At 49.8% G+C, this 23,296-nt stretch overlaps 1 protein-coding gene across 2 annotated transcripts in view; it reads right to left on the bottom strand.

The window, feature by feature from the left end:
- ITGB3BP (integrin subunit beta 3 binding protein) overlaps nt 1-23,296 on the bottom strand; it is a 39,401-nt gene that overhangs the window by 8,445 nt on the left and 7,660 nt on the right. Inside the window, exons 2-7 of one of the 2 annotated variants that reach the window (XM_075320358.1) lie at nt 18,512-18,554; nt 16,638-16,770; nt 14,551-14,623; nt 8,556-8,634; nt 6,129-6,222; nt 4,585-4,926 (exon numbers count right to left, since the gene is read on the bottom strand). In XM_075320358.1, coding sequence (XP_075176473.1) covers nt 4,868-4,926; nt 6,129-6,222; nt 8,556-8,634; nt 14,551-14,623; nt 16,638-16,770; nt 18,512-18,554 — 481 coding nt within the window. In that variant the 3' untranslated portion in view covers nt 4,585-4,867. Of the gene's footprint in view, nt 1-4,584; nt 4,927-6,128; nt 6,223-8,555; nt 8,635-14,550; nt 14,624-16,637; nt 16,771-18,511; nt 18,555-23,296 lie in introns of those variants that run through there. The other variant, XM_075320359.1, reaches the window with a different exon arrangement.

Here is a 23,296-nt window from a genome sequence, read left to right as displayed (position 1 = left end):
AACCTGCTGACAAGGGGGGAAACATTGTAATATGGCCCATTATGAAATATGAGAAAGAGGCCTTTCGCCAGCTGAGGGATAGGGATACCTATCAAAAGCTTGATTTCAATCCCATTAATTCTTTTTCAAGAGATCTTCTGTTGATCCTTGAGCAGGCCTTTGACAGCGGGCTTATTACCAAGAAGGTCTTGGAAGGACTTTTAGTCAAATTCCCCAAGGTGCCCACGTTTTATCTGCTCCCCAAGATTCATAAAGATGCCGTCAGTCCGCCGGGCCGTCCGATTGTGTCTGGTTTGGAGGGAATGTGTGACCCGGTGTGTAAATTCATTGATTACTATCTCAAACCCCTGGTCGAGACACTTCCCTCCTACCTCAAGGACACAACGGACGTGCTCAACAGGATTGACGGTATCTTTATGGAAGCGGACATGCTAATAGTCACGGCGGATGTTGAATCATTATACACCTGCATCCGCCATGAGGACGGGTTGGCGGCAGTCCGCTTCTTCCTCGGGACCTCCGGTCGGGACAGTGAGATGTGTGATTTGATACTCCAGCTGCTCCACTTTATCCTTACCCATAATTTTTTTACTTTTAAGAACTCTTTTTACCTACAGAAGCGCGGCACTGCAATGGGCGCGGCCTGTGCGCCCTCGTATGCTAATCTCTTCCTGGGTTACTGGGAGAGATTGGTATTTGGCGACGAGGGTGACGTGGCCGTGTCCCATGTGCAGTGCTGGCTTAGGTATATTGATGATTTGTTGTTTTTTTGGAGGGGTACGGTGGAGCAGCTGGATTTATTCATGGGCAGACTTGGCATGAATCCTTTTAACATCAAATTGACTTATAAATACAACACCAAGCGCATTGACTTTTTAGACATACTTATTGATGTTGACGATAGAAATTTGATTCAAACTGATGTCTTTCGTAAGTCAACATCTGTCAATGCGCTGATTCATGCCTCGTCTGCTCATCACACATCTACAATTCGTTCTGTCCCTACCGGACAGTTCCTGAGGATGAGGAGGATCTGCTCCTCGGATGCTAAGTTCGAGGAGCAGGCCGCTGACCTGATGTCTCGCTTTCGTGAGAGGGGTTATAGCAACCGCAGTATAAAACGTGGGTACCTCAGGGCTAAGAATACCTCTCGTTCCCAGCTCCTTCTTTCCAGACAAAAATCTCCTCAGGATTTTTCCAGTGTGAGATTTATCACCACCTATAATAGTGAATGGCAGCACATGAGGGCCATCCTTAATCGACACTGGCCTATCCTGAGGACCGATCCTGCTTTTCGGGATTCATCATTTGATTATCCCCCGATGACTGCCAGAAGGTCTTTCAATTTGAGGGATAAGCTTGTTCAGAGCCATTATGTTCCGCCTCCGTCTGGTTTTCTCGGCTCCACTCAACCACGAGTTGGTTGCTTCCCTTGTGGCCACTGCCTAGCTTGCCGCAATGTCTCGCGCAGTTTCGTGTTTACATCTGCTGATGGGAAACGCGAGTTTCACATCAGAGACTACATTTCTTGTGGTACATCTAATGTGATTTATTACGCGGTATGCGGGTGCTCACTAATCTATATTGGGTTGACATCCCGTGAGCTCCGCATCCGCGTAAGGGAACATGCGCGAGATATTGCGGCGGCTCGGACAGTTGATGATCTTGCCACTCTGAAGACGCTGCCGCGTCATTTTAAATCACATCATGGTTGTGATCCTAAATCTTTACTGATTCGCGGCATTGAAGTCGTTCACAGTGGCATTCGTGGTGGCAACATTAAGCGGAGGCTGGCCCAGCGTGAGACTAGATGGATGGTGACTCTTGGAACGGTCGCCCCATCTGGTCTCAATGAGGCTTTGAGCTTTGCCTCTTTTCTTTGACACCACTTTGGGTTTGCCCCCCCCCCCCATTTTTTAGGGGTATTTTTTCATTGTTTCTTTTATATAGCAAATATGGTGGCCATTCATTTTTGTGGCGCAATGTGCTTGTTTTTGTTTGTTATTCATGTTCTATTTTTAATTTTTTCTTTTTTGTGTTTTCCCCTACTTTCATCTTGTTTTATTTAGCACAGATTTTTTCATCTGGGTCTCTAATATGAATTGTTCTTGACACATCTCAATTCTACATCTACATACGGACTCCTGGAACCGGATCACGCAGCTCAAGTGTTATTGTATTATGTCTCTTTTGTATTTACCTATGATTCATGATCTCAACATAGCCTGTGTCCCTGATCCTTTGAGCTCCGTTCTGCACTGATGCGCGCGTGCGCATTTCCGCCGCCAGCCCGGCCTGCCGCGGCCGTCTCTGATTGATCGGGGCGCATGCGCGGGAGCTATGGAGACGCGTCCCCGCTCCCGCGCATGCGCCGGATCGTGACGGCCGGTGGGAGGTGCTGGGTCTGCCTGGCGCGATGTGCGCACGCGCCAAGATTTATCAGTGCGGTGCCCCAGCTGTGCTTTGGGCTATTTATAGTAGCCCTTCTGTGCTACGTACCCACTCCCTGACGAAGCGAACACTACCATCGTGAAACGTACGTTGGAGTTTGTACTGGGGGTCTCACCCTCCCTGTCACCCTTGGTCGGTCTGCACATTCCTTGGCTTTTACAGGTTAGCAGTATTGGTGGACTGGGTCCACATGCATACAGCTTGCCCCGGCTTATTGTATGTACACTGAACCCTTATGGGTCTATTTACCTAATAGGGGACGCCTGATGCATGTGTTCCTTTAGCACAACTACTGCTTGCCTGTTGCCTATTTGTTTACCCTCCACTTGGGCCTGGGTAACCATCAAACAAAAATTGGGCTGTGCCTTTGATAAATGAGCCCACTGGGGCTCTTTTTCTTGCTTTGATGGATACATATTGCCTGGTGGTTAGAGTTTGGATCTCTTCTTATTAATGGTTGTGCAGCCCCCAGGTGTTATTGCCTTTTATATCATCTTTTCCTCTCGTGCCTGTTTTATCTCACGTAATATTGTATGTGTAATAACTTGATAATAAACTTTTTGATATTCTTTGAAGCAAATTTACTCTGTTCTCCTGGTGTTGATGTGCTCTAATGAGTAGCTCTGAAGTGGTGTGGTGATTGGTCTTGACCCACCCCATTTCAATTGTCTGTATGGATTCCTGTAATCTAATAGTGTATCTCTGTATACAGGAGCTCCCCCTAGTGGTGACTGCAGACAGAATCTTATCATGTATCTCTGTATACAGGGAGCGCCCCCTAGTGGTGGCTGCGACAGGATCTTATGTATCTGTATACAGGGAGCTCCCCCTAGTGGTGGCTGCAGACAGGATCTTATCATGTATCTCTGTATACAGGGAGCTCCCCCTAGTGGTGGCTGCGACGGGATCTTATGTATCTGTATACAGGGAGCTCCCCCTAGTGGTGGCTGCAGACAGGATCTTATCATGTATCTCTGTATACAGGGAGCTCCCCTAGTGGTGGCTGCGACAGGATCTTATGTATCTGTATACAGGGAGCTCCCCCTAGTGGTGGCTGCAGACAGGATCTTATCATGTATCTCTGTTTACAGGGAGCTCCCCCTAGTGGTGACTGCAGACAGGATCTTATCATGTATCTCTATATACAGCTCCCCCTAGTGGTGGCTACAGACAGGATCTTATCATGTATCTCTGTATACAGGGAGCTCCCCCTAGTGGTGGCTGCGACAGGATCTTATGTATCTGTATACAGGGAGCTCCCCCTAGTGGTGACTGCAGACAGGATCTTATCATGTATCTCTATATACAGCTCCCCCTAGTGGTGGCTGCAGACAGGATCTTATCATGTATCTCTGTATACAGGGAGCTCCCCCTAGTGGTGGCTGCGACAGGATCTTATGTATCTGTATACAGGGAGCTCCCCCTAGTGGTGACTGCAGACAGGATCTTATCATGTATCTCTATATACAGCTCCCCCTAGTGGTGGCTGCAGACAGAATATTATCATGTATTTCTGTATACAGGGAGCTCCCCCTAGTGGTGACTGCAGACAGAATATTATCATGTATTTCTGTATACAGGGAGCTCCCCCTAGTGGTGACTGCAGACAGAATATTATCATGTATTTCTATATACAGGGAGCTCCCCCTAGTGGTGGCTGCAGACAGAATCTTATGTATTTCTGTATACAGGGAGCTCCCCCTAGTGGTGGCTGCAGACAGGATCTTATCATGTATCTATGTATACAGGGAGCTCCCCCTAGTGATGGCTGCAGACAGAATATCATCATGTATTTCTGTATACAGGGAGCTCCCCCTAGTGGTGGCTGCAGACAGAATATCATCATGTATTTCTGTATACAGGGAGCTCCCCCTAGTGGTGGCTGCAGACAGAATCTTATCATGTATCTCTGTATACAGGGAGCTCCCCCTAGTGGTGACTGCAGATAGAATATCATCATGTATTTCTGTATACAGGGAGCTCCCCCTAGTGGTGGCTGCAGACAGAATATTAGATATCTCTGTATGAAGAGAATTTGAAGCTTGTATCACTGATATATAGAATACAAATACTAAATACAGAATTTTAAACCAATTTAAATGCACTTTGAGCACGGAAGAAGCATTTTAATGATAAACCACTCTTCCACATCGAGGTGATAATCTCAAGTTAATTCTATGCGGATCCTACAAATAGGAAACGTGCTGATGTCCATGAAATCCTGCTGCCCGTATGACTTCCAGGAATGAAGGATACATGAACTTTACACTGTCAATTATACACAGAGAAATGTAAAGCGTTCCTGCATCTTCCTCCAGGGCCTCACATGATGAGAAGGCTCCTTTGTGTACGTGAGAAACGATACAACAGTGACCAAGACGGATCTCAGTTCTGATGGGAAGCCTTGTGTGTGCGATTACCTGCACGTAGAGCGAGTCCGCCCAAAGTACAACAGCAGTACCCCAAATAATAAGCCTTGAGATAGAAAAACAGAAGGATGACAATCAACACTGCTGCTACAGAATCGTCTGACATTATCACCCAGATAGTTCTGCACGATGAATTTCACTTTCTTGAACATCTCTTTTCCTACGATAGAGAGGTACCGACCTTGAGGGCCCCCCGCGGCGACACAGAGGGCGCCGACCTCGAGGGCCCCCCGCGGCGACACAGAGGGCGCCGACCTCGAGGGCCCCCCGCGGCGACACAGAGGGCGCCGACCTCGAGGGCCCCCCGCGGCGACACAGAGGGCGCCGACCTCGAGGGCCCCCCGCGGCGACACAGAGGGCGCCGACCTCGAGGGCCCCCCGCGGCGACACAGAGGGCGCCGACCTCGAGGGCCCCCCGCGGCGACACAGAGGGCGCCGACCTCGAGGGCCCCCCGCGGCGACACAGAGGGCGCCGACCTCGAGGGCCCACCGCGGCGACACAGAGGGCGCCGACCTCGAGGGCCCCCCGCGGCGACACAGAGGGCGCCGACCTCGAGGGCCCCCCCGCGGCGACACAGAGGGCACCGACCTCGAGGGCCCCCCGCGGCGACACAGAGGGCGCCGACCTCGAGGGCCCCCCGCGGCGACACAAAGGGCGCCATTCTGGCCCTATATCAACACCCTGTATAAGTAGGCTGCTGATCAGCCAACGAACAAGAAAAATGCTTGTTGGATAGTTAATTGGATCGCTCATATGGGATATTAGATAATTGGTTTGCGTCAGTATATCGCTCCTTGTAAAATAGGGAATGGGCTACCGATAAATGTCATACTTTATGTGGACAGGATCGTTCACGAACGTCACATTCAAGCACCCGCGATACTCGGCCGAGTCACCCTGATCGAGTACATTCACACAAAGACATAGAACAGCAGCTGACCCCCAATCCAGGCCGTCATTCAAATGTCCCTAGGATGGTTTATCCCCTTTATCATTTTAGGAGCTCTTTCCCCAGCTTTGGAGCCGGACAGTAGCGCCCCTTAGGTCTTCGTTACTGACACTATATTTTATTGCGGACGCTACTAAAGCCGCCTTCCCCACAGCACAGCCGCGGCGACTTCATAACCCCAGACCATTTTTTTTTTCTTTTTATTTTTACCCGACCTTTAAAAATGTTTTTCCAGCCCATACAGAGAGGACAGAGGTCCCGTGAATTGTGGAGGAAGCTTTTCTTTTTTAGTCCTTACTCAGAACTTTCGTTTTCTGCATCTCCAATTGAAGATCCAAGGTTCCGGAATCCAATCCGAGGAGGTTTCCCAGCTCTCTGCTGCCCTCTTCAGCCTCGGAAAAGAAAACACATGATGGGGTCACATTACTGGATATGCAGAGACGATGAGGGTGACGGCATTCTCAGCCGAAAGACTGCAACGTCCACCCTCGAACTCCAATCAAATAGATTAATTAATAATTTCTATGGCGTCACATGAGGTGCACGGAGTTTGTACGTTGTCCCCGTGGATTTCCTCCGAATTCCCCGTTTCCGCCCACACTCCAAAGACTGATCGGGAATGTAGATTATGAGCCCCAATGGGGACAGAGGTAATAATTTTTTTGTTGAATTTATTTTTTTTTAAATAGTAAAACAAAAACAAATAAAAACAAAACTATATAAAATTTTGGAAAACATTCTCTCCCCGGGGGGCGCTATCCACCTTCCCTTTGTAAAGTCTGTCCTCTCCAGTGCAGTGCGTCCCCCCCATCCCGGGGATCTGGGGCTTATTCTCCTCGGGTTTATCCTCTGTGTAACAAGTGCTAATCTTCAGGGAACAGAGCAGATTTCACACTGCGTAAATATTTTCCCTCGGCCCCAGACGTAAAAATGTACAAGCCACCCAGCGAGCGGTGCAAGTGTCACACATGAAATTCATACACGCGCTTGCGGCTGCTGTAAATGTCACAGCATGTGTTACTAACAGCTAAGACGTATTAAAACAGCTTCCTCCTAAATTAGGTAAACAGAAGGGCAAATGTCCAGAGCACAAAGTCACGGAGCTGCCGACGCTGCACATTGCCGGCTGGGGGTCCCTGGTCGGGGAGAGGCATGCGAGGATCAACGACGGCGAGTAACGCCGCAAATGTGTCCACAGACCTACTGTATGTTACATCATGTAGTGTGCTCCACTCACAACCAAAGCTGCAGATAAAACAGTGCTGAAAGAAACCTTCTCACTGCCGACCAATGTGCGCTGCCCACCTCCTCACCACCCCCCAACGTGCGCTGCCCTCCTCGTCGCTTCCCATCAACCTGCGCTGCCCACCTACCCGCCAGCCACCAACCTGCGCTGCCCATCTCCTCACCACCCAACAAGCGGCGCTGCCCACCTCCCGATCATCCACGAAAGTGCACTGCCCTTTTCCCCGCACTGCCCCTCAACGCTCGCTGCCCACTTCTCCGCCGCCCCCCCAACGCGCGCTGCCCGCTTCCCTGCTGCCCCTCAACGTGCGCTGTCCGCTTCCCTGCCATCCCCCAATGCGCGCTGTCCACTTCCCCGCTGCCCCCCCCCAACACGCGCTGCCCACTTCCCCGCTGCCCCAACGCGCGCTGTCCACCTCCCCGCCATCCCCCAACGCGCACTGCCTGCTTCCCCGCCGCCCCCAATGCACACTGCCCACCTCCTCACCACCTACAAACATGCACAGCCCACCTACCTGCCACCCAACATGCACTGCCCACCTCCCACCAATGTGCACTGCCCACCTCCCTGCCACCCACCAACATGCACTGCCCACCTACTACCAATATGTGCTGCCCACCTCCCCGCCGCCCACTAAGGTGTGCTGCCCACCTCACCAATGCACACCAAAGCTCATTTATTGAAGCCACCCTGTGCACAAAATGACTAGATAGTTGGCTATGGCTCCCTTAGCAAAATCAGCCACTTGCGGGAGTAAGGGGGGGGGGGGGGGGGGCTGGGAGCAAAAGCTGAAAAGATCGGCTGATTAATGTAGGGTAACATACGAAAAGGTGTTGTCCTTGATACTACATTTTCCACCATGCAATGAGAGTGTATTGCATCATATGATTTCAGCTAAGCTGTCCCTCGGTAAAGTGATGACAGATTTCATTTAGCAGTCAACAGAATTTTGATTGCAGCTCTGGATGTCAATGGAGAGAAAAATTCACGATGCAGCTTCAAAATGAGATCAAAACACTTACCGAAAAATCCCTGAGTATCAACGTTCCTCACGCACATTAGACTAATGGCAGCCAAACATGCAGATATCCTGGGGGTCGGCCGACAGTCTAATGTACATGGGAGCCCCCATCACACCATGTTGGTGAAGTGAGAAGGATCTGGAGTGTCCGATTCCAGACGGCCGATCCTATAGTTCTCCCTGATATAAGCCGCTATCAGAGACCCCCCCATGACTGCGGCAAAACTTTCTGCCCTATAATAACCCGTCTATGGCCTTCTCCTGTGAACCAGCAGCCGCCCTCCTGTCCCCCATTAGTGAAGGCTCTTACACCACCGGTGACACCCGAATGCTCTGCAGTCCGAGACGTGTGTTAATCTGCAGATCTGACCGTCCAGTGACGAAGCTGCAGTTTTCCTAAATTCACCAAATCAAGTGATTGATTCATCCTTAAAGACACGAGTTCCCGTCTCACCGACCTGTAAGTCCGATAGTTGTTGTCTTATTTCCAGCAGTTCGCTCAGCGAGGCTTCCACTTCTGAAAACAGATGCAAAATGCTGAAAAAATAAAAAATTAAATTTGCGTTTAAAGCTTTGTTTATATTTGCATTTAATTTTTCAAAATTATCCATTACATATTAAAGGGTTATGCACAAAATAACAGAAAATCCCATCTATTGGTTGAAGGAGAAATGTGGTGACTGGTGGGAGCCTCAGCGATCACAGGATGGGGGTCTGCAACCCCCCCCCCACCCTAGGAACGTGGCGGAAATGTTCATCATCGACTATGGGACGGCTGAGCACAGAGCCAGGATAATGCAAGATGGAGGTGAAGACCCCCCCCCATCTCAGGATCTCATGGGGGTCACAAGGATGGGTCAGCAAGTTATCCCCCCACATCCTAAAATTTGTGGACTACTTTTTATTTTGGAAAAGTTAAAAAAAAAAAATAAATTAAATCTGAAACAACTTTGCAGATAAGACCCATTAAAACATCCTCCGCTTTCTGTACACAGCGCTCATGCAGATCTATGTGTCTCTTAGTTTAGGAAGAAGTCAGCAACAGACAACATTGGCGACATCTGCACCCCAATACTATACAGGGTTTGTTTGTAGCCTAAAGTCATTTAAATAAAAAAAAACAAAAAAAAACCCATTATTCCGCATAATAGCTGCATACACAATACGGTGGGAGATTCTTAGATTAATATGATTTGCATTTATGTACTATAAGATTTCCACACAAGGACGGAATTTTGTTTTTTTATAAACAGTATTGCATCTTCGCGTTGATCTTTGGTCAGTCTAGGTTAATGTCAGGGGGCGCTGCAGACAATCATGGGAGAGACCAGGGCCCTCTATGACACAGAACAGACTGGGGCTGCAGGGAGGAGGCCTCGCCGGCTGTGCCAAAATGAGGTATTTTTGTTGAGAGGAGCAGGAGCTGGATCGAGGATGATGATTATCCATCACCCTAAGGGGTACTTTGCACGTTGCGACATTGCTAGCCGATGCCGAGCGCGATAGTCCCCGCCCCCGTCGCACATGCGATATCTGCCGTAGTGAACATTATCGCTACGGCAGCTTCACACGCACTTACCTGCCCTGCGACATCGCTCTGGCCGGCGACCCGCCTCCTTCCTAAGGGGGCGGGTCGTGCGGTGTCACAGCGACATCACGCGGCAGGCGGCCAATAGAAGCGGAGGGGCGGAGATGAGCGGGACGTAATCATCCCGCCCACCTCCTTCCTTCCGCATAACAGGTAAGCAGATGTTCCTCGCTCCTGCAGCTTCATACACAGAGATGTGCGCTGCCACAGGAACAAGGAACAACATCGTACCTCCTATTGGTGCGACATTATGAAAATGACAGACACTACACAGATCACCGATTTTCAATGCTTTTGTGATCGATTATCGGTGCATCTAGGCTTTACATGTTGCGACGTCGTTAACGGCACCGGATGTGCGTCACTTTCGATTTGACCCCGACGATATCGCAGTAGCGATGTCGCAACGTGCAAAGTACCCCTAAGGGGCGAGATTTCAGATGTTATTTACTGACAGAGTGGTCAGTAGAGAAGAAGACGGTCACAATTTTCTTTTGTGATGAGCCCTCCTCCTGTTACAAGAATGGCCATTTCTCTAAATCCCTGCAAAATTGTAGCAGTCACTTCTAGAGAAGACTCCTCGTAAGCCAAATACTATCATTGAGGAAGTGTGGGATATAAGAGTTCCCCAAGACGGTGATAAAACGTCCTAGTCACGTGTCAGGACGGGCTGCAGCCTGAAGAAACTGCTCCCAAGACCCGTGTCTCAACTGCCAGAGGAGCTGCATCGTACTGCGGCTGCCGGAGAAAGGCTGGAGAACTGCAAGGAGAAAAAAAAAAAAAAACATCCTTTGTGCTCAGATACAAACAATGTCAGCCAAACCCATCAGTGTCGGTGAGCTTGGTTGAAATGAGTAGCTATGGAGGGCTCCCGACTCTCACAGAGGATGTCGGGGCACTTGGCTGTGCTGAATATATCTGTGCAGGGGGACGACAGGGGAAAGAGCTGCCAGACAAGAGCCACCTAATTTGTAGGGTGGGGGGTGATACTCTGCGGGGAGCGTGGGGCTTTAAGATAAGATTTCAGATAAGTACTGACAAGGAGGGCACTAGAGAAGAAGCTAGTCACATTTTTTTTTTCCACACTGTTTGCAAACTGTGTCCTTAAAAATAAATGTTGCAGCTCCTGGGAACTTCTCAAGATGTATCTAAAATAAATTAAAAAAAAAAAAAAAAAAATCTTCCCTCCAGGGTCGTTTCTTATGTTAAGGGGGCTTTACACGCTACGAAATCGCTAATGCGAACTCGTTGGGGTCACGGAATTGGTGACGCACATCCGGCCGCATTAGCGATGCCGTTGCGTGTGACACCGATGAGCGATTTTGCATCGTTGCAAAAACGTGCAAAATCGCTCATCGGTGACATGGGGGTCCATTCTCGAATATCGTTACTGCAGCAGTAATGAAGTTGTTCCTCGTTCCTGCGGCAGCACACATCGCTCCGTGTGACACCGCAGGAACGAGGAAGCTCTCCTTACCTGCCTCCCGGCCGCTATGCGGAAGGCAGGAGGTGGGCGGGATGTTACGTCCCACTCAGCTCCGCCCCTCCGCTGCTATTAGGCGGCCGCTCAGTGACGTCGCTGTGACGCCGCACGGACCGCCCCGTTAGAAAGGAGGCGGTTCGCCGGTCACAGCGACGTCGCTAGGAAGGTAAGTATGTGTGACGGGTCTGGGCGATGTTGTGCGTCACGGGCAGCGATTTGCCCGTGTCGCGCAACAGATGGGGGCGGGTACCCACACTAGCGATATCGGGACCGATATCGCAGTGTGTAAAGCCCGCTTAACACTATTTGCTTGCTGAGTGGCAATTGATTTGCAAAACGCTGAGCAGATCGGAGCGTCCACTGACGGAGGGAGGTGGTCAGAGCGTCTGGACGGGACGTCATCTCTCCGAGGAGCTGCGCCCCTCTAACCGACCGTCCGGAGGATCCCTCCCCTCCGTCTCTTACAATAAGAATAACAGTATTAAGTTGTAAATGGATCTTGAAGGCTGGAAAGTGAAGCCGGCCGATGGCGGATCCTTCCATCCTGATCCCACAGAAGGACTGATTACAAGTGGCATTTACCAGGCACTTAAGTTGCTGTTTACTGCATTCCCGTGGCTGCAACAGATGTCTGCCAAGAGAGGAAATGTCAGCATCGCCGTATTATACAAGATGTAAATTGCCTGGGGGCTGGAAAGTTCACACGGAAGAGCTGAATTTGTGTTATCTTACGCTCCAGAATGCTATACGTTTCAATTGTGGCTCATTCCAAGTCATGTTTAAATACTTGTCCCTCCTCTCGTCGCTCGTGTATGCTGATGGCCTCGGGGACATAGACGCCACGTGTTATCACAGACGCCATCATTCACTCCGTGCGGCTGTACAGTGTGGGGATATTATATATATTATTATATATATATATATATACTATGTATACAGTACAGACCAAAAGTTTAGACACAGCTCATTCAAAGAGTTTTCTTAACAAAAAAAGTGTGAAACAACTAAAAATATGTGTTATATTCTAGGTTCTTCACAGTAGCCACCTTTTGCTTTGATTACTGCTTTGCACACTCTTGGCTTTCTCTTGATGAGCTTCAAGAGGTAGTCACCGGAAATGGTTTTCACTTCACAGGTGTGCCCTGTCAGGTTTAATAAGTGGGATTTCTTGCCTTATAAATGGGGTTGGGACCATCAGTTGTGTTGTGCAGAAGTCTGGTGGATACACAGCTGATAATCCTACTGAATAGACTGTTAGAATTTGTATTATGGCAAGACAAAAGCAGCTAAGTAAAGAAAAACGAGTGGCCATCATTACTTTAAGAAATGAAGGTCCGTCAGTCCGAAAAACTGGGAAAACTTTGAAAGTGTCCCCAAGTGCAGTGGCAAAAAACATCAAACGCTACAAAGAAACTGGCTCACATGAGGAACGCCCCAGGAAAGGAAGACCAAGAGTCACCTCTGCTGCGGAGGATAAGTTTATCCGAGTCACCAGCCTCAGAAATTGCAGGTTAACAGCAGGTCAGATTAGAGACCAGGTCAATGCCACAGAGAGTTCTAGCAGCAGACACATCTCTAGAACAACTGTTAAGAGGAGACTTTGTGCAGCAGGCCTTCATGATAAAATAGCTGCTAGGAAACCACTGCTAAGGACAGGCAACAAGCATAAGAGACTTGTTTGGGCTAAAGAACACAAGGAATGGACATTAGACCAGTGGAAATCTGTGCTTTGGTCTGATGAGTCCAAATTTGAGATCTTTGGATCCAACCACCGTGTCTTTGTAGAAAAGGTGATTGGATGGACTCTACATGCCTGGTTCCCACCGTGAAGCATGGAGGAGGAGGTGTGATGGTGTGGGGGGGCTTTGCTGGTGACACTGTTGGGGATTTATTCAAAATTGAAGGCATACAGAACCAGCATGGCTACCACAGCATCTTGCAGCAGCGTGCTATTCCATCCGGTTTGCGTTTAGTTGGACTATCATTTATTTTTCAACAGAACAATGACCCCAAACACACCTCCAGGCTGTGTAAGGGCTATTTGACTAAGAAGGAGAGTGATGGGGTGCTACGCCAGATGACCTGGCCTCCACAGTCACCAGACCTGAACCCAATCGAGATGGTTTGGGGTGAGCTGGACCGCAGAGTGAAGGCAAAAGGGCCAACAAGTGCTAAGCATCTCTGGGAACTCCTTCAAGACTGTTTGAAAACCATTTCCGGTGACTACCTCTTGAAGCTCATCAAGAGAATGCCAAGAGTGTGCAAAGCAGTAATCAAAGCAAAAGGCAGCTACTTTGAAGAACCTAGAATATAAGACATATTTTCAGTTGTTTCACACTTTTTTGTTAAGTATTTCATTCCACATGTGTTAATTCATAGTTTTGAGTCCTCCAATGTGAATCTACAATTTTCAGAGTCATAACAATAAAGAAAACTCTTTGAATGAGGTGTGTCCAAACTTTTGGTCTGTACTTTATCTAGCTATCTATATATATATCCGTGTACGTGTGTGTGTATACTATAGTAATAATATATATATATATATATATATATATATATATATATATTTACAGACACACACACACTAATAATATACTGTACGTTTAACTAATAGTATACTATATATTTAGCTAATAGTTATATTATAAAATTAATGTATAGTTCACCACTAATACATTTAATTGTATATTTAACTAATAAATTATATATTTAACTAAAAATAAACATATATTTATCAAATATATATGTATTAGATAAATACAATATATAAGATATTAAATATATTAGATAAATATATATTATTAGTAAAATATTTATTAGTAAAATATATATTTAACTTCTAATAAATATAAATTATACATTCATCAATTAATAATATTAGGAATTTAAGTAATTCTATATTTAGCTAATAGATTCTAAATATAACTAAAAAAAAAATAAAAATATATATTTATTTTTTTTAGTTATATTACATTTGGCAATTTCCCCTTTTACTCCCTACTCCGTCCTATGATGATGGGGGCTTTTGACAGGAAGACATAATCGCATTTAACATGGGGGGGACGGACGTTGCAATGTACAGAGAATACCTGTAAGGCATGTACAGAATTGAAGAAGTACAATGTGCCCGTTGTATTAGCCCATTTCAAAGTAGGGGGTCCCGGCTGTGATGTGATTACAGCGATCAGCTTGTGACACATATCTCCCATATATTTCTCACATCAAGGTTGGCCCTTTAAATAATATGGCATTTAAAAGGATATATGATGAAAAGCATTCCCCTATATTCAGCCTCCAAAAAGTGAGGAATGACAGTGCATCGTGTGCGGTTCCTCCAGGATTCGGGTCTTGTAACCTGAAAATCTGCCATTTATCATCTTACTCTGCGTTTTCCTCTGGAGCGCTCTGCCCTCTGCTGGACGTTTCTGGCTCTGCAGCTCTGGGATTGGCGTCATCTGCAAAAAAGGAATCTGAGACTTAATCGTGCAGCGGTTTTTTTTTTTTTAATTTATTTTCTTTACCAAAGATAATAATTTGCATGTAACAATACGCGTGTACGTGGCCATGTTCTGCGAGGGGTTACACGGATCTGTGCACATACCCTGGCTTATACCAAACCTCCTAATAGGAATATAGAGACTTGTGCACAGTACAGACTCACCCGCTCTCCACTGATACTCATCAATGTCTACTACTAGTCCCAGCATGCCCTGGACGCCCACGCTGCTGCAGACCAATGACAAGGGGCGACATGGTAAGTAAATGTACAGACAGGACAGGAGGCGGCTGCCATCATTACAGAGACAACGTGCCGTGCCCGCTGCGCTCCTCCACAGCGTCCATGCTTTGCAGCACTAACGACCGTCTGCAGCCAGAAAATGAGATTCGGGCGAAATCCATGGGCGCACTTAAGAAAAGTAATCAGACGTCTCTGAGGCATGACTTACAGACTGATACACTCAGACGGAGGAGAACAGTTAAACACGCAGCCTGAACAAAGTTTATTAAAACCAATATCATTTACACTTTACATTACCGGCTCCCCCGCTCTCCACACGCTGCCCGAATACTGATCCAGCGCCAAGGCCTGACTTCACCATGAATCGCTTTAAAGTGAGATGTATACATGTATATAGTGCTACACAGCCAGAGGTAACATCAGCTTATCCCCACTAATACCGAATCATCAATTATTACATATTATCCTCCAGAGCTGCGCTCACTATTCTGCTGGTGCAGTCACTGTGTACACACATTACTGATCCTGAGTTACATACTGTATTATACTCCAGAGCTGTACTCACTATTCTGCTGGTGCAGTCGCTATGTACATACATTACTGATCCTGAGTTACATACTGTATTATACTCCAGAGCTGCACTCACTACTCTGCTGGTGCAGTCACTGTGTACATACATTACATTACTTATCCTGAGTTACCTCCTGTATTGTACTCCAGAGCTGCACTCACTATTCTGCTGGTGCAGTCACTGTGTACATACATTACATTACTTATCCTGTACTGATCCTGAGTTACATCCTGTATTATCCTCCAGAGCTGGTCACTATTCTGCTGGTGCAGTCACTGTGTACATACATTGCATTATCCTGAGTTACCTCCTGTATTGTACTCCAGAGCTGCACTCCCTATTCTGCTGGTGCAATCACTGTGTACATACATTATATCACTGATCCTGTACTGATCCTGAGTTATCTGCTGTATTATACTCCAGAGCTGCACTCACTACTCTGCTGGTGCAGTCACTGTGTACATACATTACTTATCCTGAGTTACCTCCTGTATTGTACTCCAGAGCTGCACTCACTATTCTGCTGGTGCAGTCACTGTGTACATACATTACATTACTGATCCTGTTCTGATCCTGAGTTACATCCTGTATTATACTCCAGAGCTGCACTCACTATTCTGCTGGTGCAGTCACTGTGTACATACATTACTTTACTTATCCTGTTCTGATCCTGAGTTACCTCCTGTATTATACTCCAGAGCTGCACTCACTATTCTGCTGGTGCAGTCACTGTGTACATACATTACTTTACTTATCCTGTTCTGATCCTGAGTTACATCCTGTATTATACTCCAGAGCTGCACTCACTATTCTGCTGGTGCAGTCACTGTGTACATACATTACATTACTTATCCTGTTCTGATCCGGAGTTACATCCTGTATTATACTCCAGAGCTGCACTCACTATTCTGCTGGTGCAGTCACTGTGTACATACATTACATCACTGATCCGGAGTTACATCCTGTATTATACTCCAGAGCAGCACTCACTATTCTGCTGGTGCAGTCACTGTGTACATACATTACATTACTTATCCTGTACTGATCCTGAGTTACATCCTGTATTATACTCCAGAGCTGCACTCACTATTCTGCTGGTGCAGTCACTGTGTACATACATTACATCACTGATCCGGAGTTACATCCTGTAGTGACTTACTCTGTGTCTTTTGCTCCTCAGCATCTGCGGCTAGTCGTCGTTTGGAGGCAGATGACGGGCTCATCCGACGGGTCCCAGTAAGTGGGGAGTAATGGCGGGGGTCCTGACCTTCATTAACTCTTGACTTTTCATTCTGCAGGTAAGAGACAAAGACAAGTCACAGCAATTCCTCCCATCTTTATCCAGAGATCCCTTCTTATAAAGGCACCAGTCAGGGGTATAACATCTGGGCGACATCAGCCATACATGTACGGAGGATGTGCGCACAGATTATATGGGGTGGGCACACACTGTGTCATACAGCCGGCACCCGAGGAACTGCTGCTCACTGACAGCCTCCTGTATCCGGGCTTTATAGGGGAATCAGCCAGTCTCATTCTACAATATTACAGTATTTCCATCTATGGTAGTTATTCCCTATCCATGGGTGAGAGGATAAGTCCCCGATCACACGCCACTCCACCGATCACACGCCACTCCACCGATCACACGCCACTCCACCGATCACACGCCACTCCACCGATCACACGCCACTCCACCGATCACACGCCACTCCACCGATCACACGCCACTCCTCCGATCACACGCCACTCCTCCGATCACACGCCACTCCTCCGATCACACGCCACTCCTCCGATCACACGCCACTCCTCCGATCACACGCCACCCCTCCGATCACACGCCACCCCACCGATCACACGCCACCCCACCGATCACACGCCACCCCACCGATCACACGCCACCCCACCGATCACACGCCACCCCTCCGATCACACGCCACTCCTCCGATCACACGCCACCCCTCCGATCACACGCCACCCCACCGATCACACGCCACCCCACCGATCACACGCCACCCCACCGATCACACGCCACCCCACCGATCACACGCCACCCCACCGATCACACGCCACCCCACCGATCACACGCCACCCCTCCGATCACACGCCACTCCTCCGATCACACGCCACCCCTCCGATCACACGCCACTCCTGCTCCATTCATTCTCTATGGGTCTGCCGGTGATCCACCACCGCTCCATGGTTTTTATCACTGGTGGGGGTGTAGTTTTGCCGGTAGCAAGGCGCAGTTACATACATCACCGCCGATGTTTTGACAGGAGGGGTGAGATCTATGGTGTTTAGCGCCCTTTAAGGAACTCTATACATTACAAGAATCAGGGAGATGGATAGTGCCGGTGCTCCGGACAGCAATGCCCGGCTATAGACCTCAAATGCAACCATTATTATCCACGTTAACACCCGGCGCTGGCATGAGAGGGCCATCATCTAGTATATCATGATACATTTGGCATTGCGGCCGATCCATTTGGCACAACGTCGCCGCTGTGACGGAGATCCACAAACATAACAGTTATAGTTGAGCTGTATTTTATACGATAGTAATGGCGGCATCATTTATAGAAGCACTGGTATTTTTACGGCTTAATTATAGCAGATTAGCCGAGGTAAACAATTATGTTCTCCGCAGAAAAATGCCTGTCTGCTCTCCATCTCCCGCTCGCAGGCTCCTAATATGCTGGATGTAACATTATCATAATTCCATATTGTTTGGAGTGGTGGTCGATGACAAGACGGCTGCAATTACACCGCTCAGCGCTGACGAATGTGGCCGGCAACCCTGCAACTCCTGACATTCTCCCTGTAAAAAAGACTACGGGGGACGTGCGGAGATACACACCGGTGTCCTGCATTATAACGGGGCCATCCTGTCCACAGTCCTTACACCCGGCAAATTCCCCCTGCGCTGAGGGCATGTTTGCCTGTCAAGTGACTACTATGATCTACATGGCGGCAGATACAGCATTAACCCTTCACAGGGCTGGAATATACTCAGCACCCCCATGGACGCACCTGGTTTCTCTCTGACGCTTCCAGACGCAGGGATCGTTTCGCTCTGGAAACAAAGGTGAAAACAGAATTAAGGATGGATGGACACGGGGCTGGAGAAATTGGCTAGACATTGAAATTGAGCGATAATGATAAAATGTCCTAAAATCTACAAAGATGAAAAGCTTAAAAAACAAAATTATTAAGATATCCCCTGCAATTTACCAGTGGCGGCCCCATGGGGCAACCCCCCCCCAACTCCTGCAGTACCGGCCCCAGGAGAACGCCCCCCAATTCCTATAGTGCCGGCCCCGGGAGCACCTACCCCCCAACTCCTGCAGTGCCAGCCCCGGGAGCACCTCCACGACAACTCCTACAATGCCAGCCCCGGGAGCATGCCCCCCCCCAACTCCTGCAGTGCTGGCCCCGGGAGCGCACCCCCCCCCCAACTCCTACAATGCCAGCCCCGGGAGCACACCCCCTCCAACTCCTGCAGTGCCGGCCCCGGGAGCACACCCCCTCCAACTCCTGCAGTGCCAGCCCCGGGAGCACACCCCCTCCAACTCCTGCAGTGCCAGCCCCGGGAGCACACCCCCTCCAACTCCTGCAGTGCCAGCCCCGGGAGCACACCCCCTCCAACTCCTGCAGTGCCAGCCCCGGGAGCACACCCCCTCCAACTCCTGCAGTGCCAGTCCCGGTAGCACGCCCCCCCAACTCCTACAGTGCCAGCCCCGGGAGCATACCCCCTCCAACTCCTGCAGTGCCAGCCCCGGGAGCACACCCCCTCCAACTCCTGCAGTGCCAGCCCTGGTAGCACGCCCCCCCAACTCCTGCAGTGCCAGTCCCGGTAGCACACCCCCTCCAACTCCTGCAGTGCCAGCCCCGGGAGCACGCCCCCCCAACTCCTGCAGTGCCAGCCCCGGGAGCACACCCCCTCCACCTCCTGCAGTGCCAGTCCCGGTAGCACGCCCCCCCAACTCCTACAGTGCCAGCCCCGGGAGCATACCCCCTCCAACTCCTGCAGTGCCAGCCCCGGGAGCACACCCCCTCCAACTCCTGCAGTGCCAGCCCTGGTAGCACGCCCCCCCAACTCCTACAATGCCAGTCCCGGTAGCACACCCCCTCCAACTCCTGCAGTGCCAGCCCCGGGAGCACGCCCCCCCAACTCCTGCAGTGCCAGCCCCGGGAGCACACCCCCTCCACCTCCTGCAGTGCCAGTCCCGGTAGCACGCCCCCCCAACTCCTACAATGCCAGCCCCGGGAGCACACCCCCTCCAACTCCTGCAGTGCCAGTCCCGGTAGCACACCCCCTCCAACTCCTGCAGTGCCAGCCCCGGGAGCACGCCCCCCCAACTCCTGCAGTGCCAGCCCCGGGAGCACACCCCCTCCACCTCCTGCAGTGCCAGTCCCGGTAGCACGCCCCCCCAACTCCTACAATGCCAGCCCCGGGAGCACACCCCCTCCAACTCCTGCAGTGCCAGCCCCGGGAGCACACCCCCTCCAACTCCTGCAGTGCCAGCCCCGGGAGCACACCCCCTCCAACTCCTGCAGTGCCAGCCCCGGGAGCACACCCCCTCCAACTCCTGCAGTGCCAGCCCCGGGAGCACACCCCCTCCAACTCCTGCAGTGCCAGCCCCGGGAGCACACCCCCTCCAACTCCTGCAGTGCTAGCCCCGGGAGCACACCCCCTCCAACTCCTGCAGTGCTAGCCCCGGGAGCACACCCCCTCCAACTCCTGCAGTGCCAGCCCCGGGAGCACGCCCCCTCCAACTCCTGCAGTGCCAGCCCCGGGAGCACGCCCCCTCCAACTCCTACAGTGCCAGTCCCGGGAGCACACCCCCTCCAACTCCTGCAGTGCCAGTCCCGGTAGCACGCCCCCCCCCCCAACTCCTGCAGTGCCGGCCCCAGGAGCACCCCCCCCCCCCCAACTCCTGCAGTGCCAGGACCGGTAGCACGCCCCCCCAACAGGGTCTCTATTGGACTATTAAATTAAATCAAACTTCCCGCTAACATCCCCATAGGGCTCTTTTTCCAGATGGAGGCCTGTAGTGCTCGTTTGGCTGGAGTACAACTGTAACAAATCCTGGGTGGATTGGATACATTGTAGCACCGACCTTCTATAATGTATCGGTGCAGGATAATCTGCAGGTCTGGATGGTTCGGACACATGAGAACTGGACCTCGGATGACAAGGAGAAAGTTCCCGGTCACCGACACCGAGCAGAGATTGGAAGACTGAAGCAGAAAGTATAAGACTTGCAGAACTTTTCCACGACACAATGGACCCCGCTGTTGAGAGCGATCCGGTGTCCGGTCAGTATGGCGGCCGCGCCGGGTATCGAACGTTTGGCTTGCAAATATTTTTGAAAAGACTGGAGGCAAAGTTATCTCTCGGAGACGGAAACAGATGGATGTGCCGACAACGCATTGAAAGTCAGCGACCCTTCAAGTAACTGCGCTCCGCCGTCCACCGGGAGGGACGCTCCCTGCAAAATCTGCTCCCTCGCTCCTGCCAAAGTCTGCTCCCTCGCTGGATGCCCAGCTGTTACCGGCAGAGCTCGGAACGGGGAGCGGGATATTTATAATGCCTTCAACTTCACAGCTGTCACCAAGGAGCGACATTAGCATTTTATTACATGAGGCCCGAACACTGAGCTCAGCCCCGGGAGGAAGTGACACGGCCGTGCGGAGACGGGAGACCGGCCCCCACTGCTGTGTGCGCAGATTATCACCCCATACTATGAGAGCGCCCCCTAGAGGATATGGTAAGAACGGCACCGAAAAGCCCCAAACTGTCCGGGTTACGCAACTGCAGAACCTCTTTATTGTGCACCTATCACAATGTCTTTACTCTATAAGTAATACCTCTTTGCTGAAGGATCCGCACCCCCATGGATCGCTCAAACTACAGGGGGGCAGTGAATGGAATCAATAGAAAATCTATGGCTCTGTACACCGACCTGACATTACTTATGCAGGAGCTGCGCTCTTATATTCACTTTGCGCACATTGCAGGCGCCATCACAAATAAAAATAACGTACATTGTGCCGATCATGTACAACTAAGTAAGCCACTAATAGCTCCAGCTATAGGGACCCCCAAACTGCAGCCCCCCCACCTCTCCTTCATAAAAAAACCCCCATGGACTCCTGCCAGAACTGTAACAGCCATAGCACAGATCACAATAAGGCCCCCGCCACCGCTCTGTATATAACACGGACATGAAATAACGGCACCGAAGCTTCTCCTCTACTTTGCAATATTATGTTTAATCTCTTTTTATTGAAAACTAAAAAAGTTTGTTACAGTAAACAAGGTTACAAGCCATGGTCAGGCCCATATATAAAACAAGAGCAGGAAAGTGCAAAGAAACATCAAGCATAGATAAAGGGATCTATAGAAAAAGTATTTCTAAAGATCTTATATCGTATGCTAGTGAGTATATATATTTTTGGTTCCCAGCCGGGTACAAAACAAATAGGCAGCTGGGGGTTGGGGGCAGCTCGTACCTGCCTGCTGTACCTGGCTAGCATACAAAAATATGGCGAAGCCCACGTAATTTTTTTTTGGGGGGGGGGGGGGGCAAAAAACTCCTGCATACAGTCCTGGATGGAGGATGCTGAGCCTTGTAGTTCTGCAGCTGCTGTCTGCTCTTCTGCATATACTAGTGGATGGAGCATGCTGAGCCTTGTAGTTCTGCAGCTGCTGTCTGCTCTCCTGCATACACTAGTGGAGGGAGTATGCTGAGCCTTGTAGTTCTGCTCCCGCTGCCTCTCCCTCCAGCATACAGTCCTGGATGAAGCATGCTGAGCCTTGTAGTTCTGCAGCTGCTGTCTGCTCTCCTGCATATACTAGTGGATGGAGCATGCTGAGCCTTGTAGTTCTGCAGCTGCTGTCTGCTCTCCTGCATATACTAGTGGATGGAGCATGCTGAGCCTTGTAGTTCTGCAGCTGCTGTCTGCTCTCCTGCATATACTAGTGGATGGAGCATGCTGAGCCTTGTAGTTCTGCAGCTGCTGTCTGCTCTCCTGCATACACTAGTGGAGGGAGTATGCTGAGCCTTGTAGTTCTGCAGCTGCTGTCTGCTCTTCTGCATATACTAGTGGATGGAGCATGCTGAGCCTTGTAGTTCTGCAGCTGCTGTCTGCTCTCCTGCATACACTAGTGGAGGGAGTATGCTGAGCCTTGTAGTTCTGCTCCCGCTGCCTCTCCCTCCAGCATACAGTCCTGGATGAAGCATGCTGAGCCTTGTAGTTCTGCAGCTGCTGTCTGCTCTCCTGCATATACTAGTGGATGGAGCATGCTGAGCCTTGTAGTTCTGCAGCTGCTGTCTGCTCTCCTGCATATACTAGTGGATGGAGCATGCTGAGCCTTGTAGTTCTGCAGCTGCCGTCTGCTCTCCTGCATATACTAGTGGATGGAGCATGCTGAGCCTTGTAGTTCTGCAGCTGCTGTCTGCTCTCCTGCATACACTAGTGGAGGGAGTATGCTGAGCCTTGTAGTTCTGCAGCTGCTGTCTGCTCTCTTGCATACACTAGTGGATGCAGTATTATGAGCCTTGTAGTTCTGGTCCCCCTGCCTCTCCCTCCAGCAAACAGTCCTGAATGGAGCATGCTGAGCCTTGTAGTTCTGCAGCTGTCTGCTCTCCTGCATACACTAGTCGAGAATGAAGAACATATTGAAGAAGGAAATGAAAATCAGACCTTTTTTTTTTTCCTTTCAACAATATTTAATGGCAATGTTCACTGATGAAAAACGCATACAAATGCAGTGAGCAAAAATGCAGCAAAAAACGCTCCAAAACGTGG

Source organism: Anomaloglossus baeobatrachus, chromosome 8, assembly GCF_048569485.1.
Source record: "Anomaloglossus baeobatrachus isolate aAnoBae1 chromosome 8, aAnoBae1.hap1, whole genome shotgun sequence".
NCBI lineage: Eukaryota > Metazoa > Chordata > Amphibia > Anura > Aromobatidae > Anomaloglossus > Anomaloglossus baeobatrachus.
Note: the sequence above shows the minus strand (reverse complement) of the source record. Positions and strands in the feature narration are given on the sequence as shown.